General features: G+C 64.4%; 2 protein-coding genes across 2 annotated transcripts; both read left to right on the top strand.

Annotated features, from left to right (window-relative positions):
- The first annotated feature begins 2722 nt into the window (after positions 1-2722).
- LOC138742062 (uncharacterized) lies at positions 2723-4691 on the top strand. The gene is made up of 3 exons (XM_069896255.1): positions 2723-3507; positions 3686-4186; positions 4271-4691. The coding sequence occupies exons 1-3, from the start codon at positions 2723-2725 to the stop codon at positions 4689-4691; spliced, it is 1707 nt and encodes a 568-aa protein (XP_069752356.1).
- A 1298-nt stretch (positions 4692-5989) lies between these two features.
- On the top strand, positions 5990-8032 carry LOC138742061 (serine/arginine repetitive matrix protein 1-like). Its single transcript, XM_069896254.1, has 4 exons — positions 5990-6442; positions 6556-6689; positions 6818-7312; positions 7612-8032. The coding sequence occupies exons 1-4, from the start codon at positions 5990-5992 to the stop codon at positions 8030-8032; spliced, it is 1503 nt and encodes a 500-aa protein (XP_069752355.1).
- The last annotated feature ends 949 nt before the right edge of the window (positions 8033-8981 follow it).

Genomic DNA, 8981 nt, shown 5'->3' with positions numbered 1-8981 from the left:
ACCCTTCACACACTCCTGGGGCGGGGAGACAGAGTGAAGCCCCATACCGTCATACAGAGCGAAGCCCCTTCCCGTCACACACTCCCATGGCAGGGACAAGGAGCGAAGCCCCGTCCCATCACAAGGAGCGAACCCCCGTCCCGTCACGAGGAACGAAGCCCCGTCCCGTCACGAGGAGCGAAGCCCCGTCCCTTCACGAGGAGCGAAGCCCCGTCCCGTCTCGAGGAGCGAAGCCACGTCCAGTCACGAGGAGCGAAGCCCCGTACGGTCACGAGGAGCGAAGCCCCGTCCCGTCAAGAGGAGCGAAGCCCCGTCCCGTCAAGAGGAGCGAAGCCCCGTCCCGTCACGTGGAGCGAAGCCCCGTCCCGTCACGAGGAGCGAAGCCCCGTCCCGTCACGAGGAGCGAAGCCCCGTCCGTCACGAGGAGCGAAGCCACGTCCCGTCACGAGGTTCGAAGTCCCGTCCCGTCACGTGGAGCGAAGCCCCGTCTCGTCACACAGAGAGAAGCCCGGTCCCGTCACACAGAGTGAAGACCCATCCCGTCACACAGAGCAAAGCCCCATCCCGTCACACGGAGCAAAGCCCCGTCCCCTCACACAGAGCAAAGCCCCATCCCGTCACACAAACCTGGGGTGGGGACACAGAGCAAAGCTCCAACCCTTCACACACTCCCGGGGCCGGGACACAGAGTAAACCCCGGTCCCGTCACAAAGAGCGAGGCCCTGTCCCGTTACGCAGAGCAAATCCTCGTCCTCTCCCGTCACACGGAGCGAAGCCCCTATACGTCACACGGAGCGAAGCCCCGTCCCGTCACACTCCCGGGGCAGGGAAGAGAGTGAAGCACCATCCCGTCGCACAATGCTGGGGTGGTGGCACGTAGCATCGCCCCGTCCCATCACACAAAGCGTCGCCCAGTCCCGCCAAAAACTCCAGGGGCGGTGAAACAGAGTGAAGCCGCGTCCCGTCACGCAGAGCGAATCCCCGTCCCGTCATACGGATCGAAGCCACATCCCGTCACACGGAGCGAAGCACCGTCCCGTCACGCGCTGCGAAGCCCCGACCCGTCACGTGGAGCAAAGTCCTGTCCCGTCACTTAGAGCGAAGCCTCGTCCCTTCACACAGAGAGAAGCCCCTTCCCGTCACACAGAGTGAAGACCCATCCCGTCACACAGAGCAAACCCCGTCCTGTCACACAGAGCAAATCCCCTTCCCGTCACACAGAGCAAAGCCCCGTGCCGTCACGCAGAGCAAAGCCCCGTCCCGTCACACAGAGCAAAGCCGTCCCGTCAGACAGAGCAAAGGCCCGTCCCGTCACACATACCTGGGGTGTAGACACAGAGCAAAGCCCCAACCCTTCACACATTCCCGGGGCAGGGACACAGAGCAAAGCCCCGATCCATCACGCGGAGTGAAGCCCCGTCCCGTCACACGGAGCGAAGCCCCGTCCCGTCACGTGGAGCGAAGCCCCGTCCCGTCACGAGGAGCGAAGCCCGGTCCCATCACGAGGAGCGAAGCCCCGTCCCGTCACGAGGAGCGAAGCCCCGTCTCGTCACACAGAGAGAAGCCCCGTCCCTTCACACAGAGTGAAGACCCATCCCGTCACACAGAACAAAGCTCCAAACCTTCACACACTCCCGGGGCAGGGACACAGAGTAAATCCCCTTTCCGTCACACAGAGCAAAGCCTCGTCCACTCCCGTCACACGGAGCGAAGCCCCGACACTTTACACGGACTGGAGCCCCGTCCCGTCACACTCCCGGGGCAGGGACAGAGAGTGAAGCGCCATCCCATCACACAATGCTGGGGCGGAGACAAGTAGCGTCCCCATGTCCCGTCACACAAAGGGTCGCCCCGTCCCGTCAAACGCTCCAGGGACGGGGAGACAGAGTGAAGCCCTGTCCAGTCACACAGAGCGAAGCACCGTCCCGTCACACTCTCCCGAGGCAGGGACACAGAATAGAGCCCTCACCCGTCACACAGAGCAAAGTCTCACACTGTCCCGTCACACGGAGCGAAGCCCCGTCCCGTCACAAGGAGCGAAGCCCCGTCCCGTCACAAGGAGAGAAGCCCCGTCCCGTCACGAGGAGAGATGCCCCGTCCCGTCACAAGGAGAGAAGCCATCGTCCCGTCACATGGAGCGCAGCCCCGTCCCGTCACAAGGAGCGCAGCCCCGTCCCGTCACACGGAGCGCAGCCCCGTCCCGTCACACGGAGCGCAGCACCGTCCCGTCCCACGGAGCAAAGCCCCGTCGCGTCACACAGAGGAAAGCGCCGTCCCGTCACACGGAGCGAAGCCCCATCCCGTCACACGGAGCGAACACCATCCCGTGACACGGACCGAAGCACCGTCCTGTCACACGGAGCGAAGTCCCATCCCGTCACACGGAGCGAAGCCCCGTCCCGTCACACGGAGCGAAGCCCCGTCCCGTCACACAGAGCAAAGCCCGTCCCGTCACACATACCTGGGGTGTAGACACAGAGCAAAGCCCCAACCCTTCACACATTCCCGGGGCAGGGACACAGAGCAAAGCCCCTATCCGTCAAGCGGAGCGAAGCCCCGTCCCGTCACACGGAGCGAAGCATGGTCCACTCCCGTCACACGGAGCAAAGCCCCGACCCTTTACACGGACTGGAGCCCCGTCCCGTCACACTCCCGGGGCAGGGACAGACAGTGAATCGCCATCCCATCACACAATGCTGGGGCTGAGACACGTAGCGTCGCCATGTCCCGTCACAAAAAACGTCGCCCCGTCCCGTCAAACACTCCAGGGGCGGGGAGACAGAGTGAAGCCCTGTCCAGTCACACAGAGCGAAGCACCGTCCCGTCACACTCACCCGAGGCAGGGACACAGAATAAAGCCCTGACCCGTCACACAGAGCAAAGTCTCACCCTGTACCGTCAGACGGAGCGAAGCCCCGTCCGTCACAAGGAGCGAAACCCCGTCCCGTCACAAGGAGCGAAGCGCCGTCCCGTCACGAGGAGAGAAGCCCCGTCCCGTCACGAGGAGAGATTCCCCGTCCCGTCACAACGGGAGAAGACATCGTCCCGTCACACGGAGCGCAGCCCCGTCCCGTCACACAGAGCGCAGCCCCGTCCCGTCACACGGAGCGCAGCCCCGTTCCATCACGTGGAGCAAAGCCCCGTCCCGTCACACAGAGGAAAGCCCCGTCCAGTCACACGGAGTGAAGCCCCGTCCCGTCACACGGAGCGAAGCCCAGTCCCGTCACACGGAGCGAAGCCCCGTCCCATCACACGGAGCGAAGCCCCGTCCCGTCACACGGAGCGAAGCCCCGTCCCGTCACACGGAACGAAGCCCCTTCCGTCACACGGAGCGATGCCCCGTCCCGTCCCATCACACACACCTGGGGCAGGAACTCAGAGCAAAGCCCCAACCCTTCACACACTTCTGGGGCGGGGAGACAGAGTGAAGCCCCATACCGTCATACAGAGCGAAGCCCTTCCCGTCACACACTCCCATGGCAGGGACAAGGAGCGAAGCCCCGTCCCGTCACAAAGAGCGAAGCCCCGTCCCGTCACGAGGAGCGAAGCCCCGTCTCGTCACACAGAGAGAAGCCCCGTCCCTTCACACAGAGTGAAGACCCATCCCGTCACGCAGAACAAAGCCCCAAACCTTCACACACTCCCGGGGCAGGGACACAGAGTAAATCCCATTTCCGTCACACAGAGCAAAGCCTCGTCCACTCCCGTCACACGGAGCGAAGCCCCGACCCTTTACACGGACTGGAGCCCCGTCCCGTCACACTCCCGGGGCAGGGACAGAGAGTGAAGCGCCATCCCGTCACACAATGCTGGGGCGGAGACAAGTAGCGTCGCCACGTCCCGTCACACAAAGGGTCGCCCCGTCCCGTCAAACACTCCAGGGACGGGGAGACAGAGTGAAGCCCTGTCCAGTCCAACAGAGCGAAGCACCGTCCCGTCACACTCTACCGAGGCAGGGACACAGAATAGAGCCCTCACCCGTCACGCAGAGCAAAGTCTCACCCTGTCCCGTCACACGGAGCGAAGCCCCGTCCCGTCACAAGGAGCGAAGCCCCGTCCCGTCACAAGGAGAGAAGCCCCGTCTCGTCACGAGGAGAGATGCCCCGTCCCGTCACAAGGAGAGAAGCCATCGTCCCGTCACATGGAGCGCAGCCCCGTCCCGTCACACGGAGCGCAGCCCCGTCCCGTCACACGGAGCGCAGCACCGTCCCGTCACACGGAGCGCAGCACCGTCCCGTCACACGGAGCAAAGCCCCGTCCCGTCACACAGAGGAAAGCGCCGTCCCGTCACACGGAGCGAAGCCCCATCCCGTCACACGGAGCGAACACCATCCCGTGACACGGACCGAAGAACCGTCCTGTCACACGGAGCGAAGCCCCGTCCCGTCACACGGAGCGAAGCCCCGTCCCGTCACACAGAGCAAAGCCCCATCCCGTCACACAAACCTGGGGTGGGGACACAGTGCAAAGCTCCAACCCTTCACACACTCCCGGGGCCGGGACACAAAGCAAAGCCCCGATCCGTCAAGCGGAGCGAAGCCCCGTCCCGTCACACGGAGCGAAGCATGGTCCACTCCCGTCACACGGAGCGAAGCCCCGACCCTTTACACGGACTGGAGCCCCGTCCCGTCACACTCCCGGGGCAGGGACAGACAGTGAATCGCCATCCCGTCACACAATGCTGGGGCTGAGACACGAAGCGTCGCCATGTCCCGTCACAAAAAACGTCGCCCCGTCCCGTCAAACACTCCAGGGGCGGGGAGACAGAGTGAAGCACTGTCCAGTCACACAGAGCGAAGCACCGTCCCGTCACACTCACCCGAGGCAGGGACACAGTATAAAGCCCTGACCCGTCACACAGAGCAAAGTCTCACCCTGTCCCGTCAGACGGAGCGAAACCCCGTCCCGTCACAAGGAGCGAAGCGCCGTCCCGTCACGAGGAGAGAAGCCCCGTCCCGTCACGAGGAGAGATTCCCCGTCCCATCACAACGGGAGAAGACATCGTCCCGTCACACGGAGCGCAGCCCCGTCCCGTCACACAGAGCGCAGCCCCGTCCCGTCACACGGAGCGCAGCCCCGTCCCGTCACGTGGAGCAAAGCCCCGTCACGTCACACAGAGGAAGCCCCGTCCAGTCACACGGAGTGAAGCCCCGTCCCGTCACACGGAGCGAAGCCCCGTCCCGTCACACGGAGCGAAGCCCCGTTCCGTCACACGGAGCGAAGCCCCGTCCCGTCACACGGAGCGAAGCCCCGTCCCGTCACACGGAACGAAGCCCCTTCCGTCACACGGAGCGATGCCCCGTCCCGTCCCATCACACACACCTGGGGCAGGGACTCAGAGCAAAGCCCCAACCCTTCACACACTTCTGGGGCGGGGAGACAGAGTGAAGCCCCATACCGTCATACAGAGCGAAGCCCTTCCCGTCACACACTCCCATGGCAGGGACAAGGAGCGAAGCCCCGTCCCGTCACAAGGAGCGAAGCCCCGTCCCGTCACGAGGAGCGAAGCCCCGTCTCGTCACACAGAGAGAAGCCCCGTCCCTTCACACAGAGTAAATCCCCTTTCCGTCACACAGAGCAAAGCCTCGTCCACTCCCGTCACACGGAGCGAAGCCCCGACCCTTTACACGGACTGGAGCCCCGTCCCGTCACACTCCCGGGGCAGGGACAGAGAGTGAAGCGCCATCCCGTCACACAATGCTGGGGCGGAGACAAGTAGCGTCGCCACGTCCCGTCACACAAAGGGTCGCCGCGTCCCGTCAAACACTCCAGGGACGGGGAGACAGAGTGAAGCCCTGTCCAGTCACACAGAGCGAAGCACCGTCCCGTCACACTCTCCCGAGGCAGGGACACAGAATAGAGCCCTCACCCGTCACACAGAGCAAAGTCTCACCCTGTCCCGTCACACGGAGCGAAGCCCCGTCCCGTCACAAGGAGCGAAGCCCCGTCCCGTCACAAGGAGAGAAGCCCCGTCCCGTCACGAGGAGAGATGCCCCGTCCCGTCACAAGGAGAGAAGCCATCGTCCCGTCACATGGAGAGCAGCCCCGTCCCGTCACACGGAGCGCAGCACCGTCCCGTCACACGGAGCGCAGCACCGTCCTGTCACACGGAGCAAAGCAGCGTCCCGTCACACAGAGGAAAGCGCCGTCCCGTCACACGGAGCGAAGCCCCGTCCCGTCACAAGGAGAGAAGCCCCGTCCCGTCACGAGGAGAGATTCCCCGTCCCGTCACAACGAGAGAAGACATCGTCCCTTCACACGGAGCGCAGCCCCGTCCCGTCACACGGAGCGAAGCCCCGTCCCGTCACGAGGAGCGAAGCCCCGTCCCGTCACGAGGAACGAAGCCCGGTCCCATCACGAGGAGCGAAGCCCCGTGCCGTCACGCAGAGCAAAGCCCCGTCCCGTCACACAGAGCAAAGCCGTCCCGTCAGACAGAGCAAAGGCCCGTCCGTTCACACATACCTGGGGTGTAGACACAGAGCAAAGCCCAAACCCTTCACACATTCCCGGGGCAGGGACACAGAGCAAAGCCCCGATCCGTCACGCGGAGCGAAGCCCCGTCGCGTCACACGGAGCGAAGCCCCGTCCCGTCACGAGGAGCGAAGCCCCGTCCCGTCACGAGGAACGAAGCCCGGTCCCATCACGAGGAGCGAAGCCCCGTCCCGTCACGAGGAGCGAAGCCCCGTCTCGTCACACAGAGAGAAGCCCCGTCCCTTCACACAGAGTGAAGACCCATCCCGTCACACAGAACAAAGCCCCAACCCTTCACACACTCCCGGGGCAGGGACACAGAGTAAATCCCCTTTCCGTCACACAGAGCAAAGCCTCGTCCACTCCCGTCACACGGAGCGAAGCCCCGACCCTTTACACGGACTGGAGCCCCGTCCCGTCACACTCCCGGGGCAGGGACGGAGAGTGAAGCGCCATCCCGTCACACAATGCTGGGGCGGAGACAAGTAGCGTCGCCACGTCCCGTCACACAAAGGGTCGCCCCGTCCCGTCAAACACTCCAGGGACGGGGAGACAGAGTGAAGCCCTGTCCAGTCACACAGAGCGAAGCACCGTCCCGTCACACTCTCCCGAGGCAGGGACACAGAATAGAGCCCTCACCCGTCACACAGAGCAAAGTCTCACCCTGTCCCGTCACACGGAACGAAGCCCTGTCATGTCACACGGAGCGAAGCCCCGTCCCGTCACACGGAGCGAAGCCCCGTCCCGTCACACGGATCGAAGCCCCGTCCCGTCACACGGAACGAAGCCCCTTCCGTCACACGGAGCGATGCCCCGTCCCGTCCCATCACACACACCTGGGGCAGGGACTCAGAGCAAAGCCCCAACCTTTCACACACTTCTGGGGCGGGGAGACAGAGTGAAGCCCCATACCGTCATACAGAGCGAAGCCCTTCCCGTCACACACTCCCATGGCAGGGACAAGGAGCGAAGCCCCGTCCCGTCACAAGGAGCGAAGCCCCGTCCCGTCACGAGGAGCGAAGCCCCGTCCCGTCACGAGGAGCGAAGCCCCGTCCCGTCACACGGAGCGCAGCACCGTCCCGTCACACGGAGCGCAGCACCGTCCCGTCACACGGAGCAAAGCCCCGTCCCGTCACACAGAGGAAAGCGCCGTCCCGTCACACGGAGCGAAGCCCCATCCCGTCACACGGAGCGAACACCATCCCGTGACACGGACCGAAGAACCGTCCTGTCACACGGAGCGAAGCCCCGTCCCGTCACACGGAGCGAAGCCCCGTCCCGTCACACAGAGCAAAGCCCCATCCCGTCACACAAACCTGGGGTGGGGACACAGTGCAAAGCTCCAACCCTTCACACACTCCCGGGGCCGGGACACAAAGCAAAGCCCCGATCCGTCAAGCGGAGCGAAGCCCCGTCCCGTCACACGGAGCGAAGCATGGTCCACTCCCGTCACACGGAGCGAAGCCCCGACCCTTTACACGGACTGGAGCCCCGTCCCGTCACACTCCCGGGGCAGGGACAGACAGTGAATCGCCATCCCGTCACACAATGCTGGGGCTGAGACACGAAGCGTCGCCATGTCCCGTCACAAAAAACGTCGCCCCGTCCCGTCAAACACTCCAGGGGCGGGGAGACAGAGTGAAGCACTGTCCAGTCACACAGAGCGAAGCACCGTCCCGTCACACTCACCCGAGGCAGGGACACAGTATAAAGCCCTGACCCGTCACACAGAGCAAAGTCTCACCCTGTCCCGTCAGACGGAGCGAAACCCCGTCCCGTCACAAGGAGCGAAGCGCCGTCCCGTCACGAGGAGAGAAGCCCCGTCCCGTCACGAGGAGAGATTCCCCGTCCCATCACAACGGGAGAAGACATCGTCCCGTCACACGGAGCGCAGCCCCGTCCCGTCACACAGAGCGCAGCCCCGTCCCGTCACACGGAGCGCAGCCCCGTCCCGTCACGTGGAGCAAAGCCCCGTCACGTCACACAGAGGAAGCCCCGTCCAGTCACACGGAGTGAAGCCCCGTCCCGTCACACGGAGCGAAGCCCCGTCCCGTCACACGGAGCGAAGCCCCGTTCCGTCACACGGAGCGAAGCCCCGTCCCGTCACACGGAGCGAAGCCCCGTCCCGTCACACGGAACGAAGCCCCTTCCGTCACACGGAGCGATGCCCCGTCCCGTCCCATCACACACACCTGGGGCAGGGACTCAGAGCAAAGCCCCAACCCTTCACACACTTCTGGGGCGGGGAGACAGAGTGAAGCCCCATACCGTCATACAGAGCGAAGCCCTTCCCGTCACACACTCCCATGGCAGGGACAAGGAGCGAAGCCCCGTCCCGTCACAAGGAGCGAAGCCCCGTCCCGTCACGAGGAGCGAAGCCCCGTCTCGTCACACAGAGAGAAGCCCCGTCCCTTCACACAGAGTAAATCCCCTTTCCGTCACACAGAGCAAAGCCTCGTCCACTCCCGTCACACGGAGCGAAGCCCCGACCCTTTACACGGACTGGAGCC

This window comes from Narcine bancroftii, chromosome 8, assembly GCF_036971445.1.
Source record: "Narcine bancroftii isolate sNarBan1 chromosome 8, sNarBan1.hap1, whole genome shotgun sequence".
Taxonomy (NCBI): domain Eukaryota; kingdom Metazoa; phylum Chordata; class Chondrichthyes; order Torpediniformes; family Narcinidae; genus Narcine; species Narcine bancroftii.
This window is presented reverse-complemented; position numbering and strand designations above follow the sequence as displayed.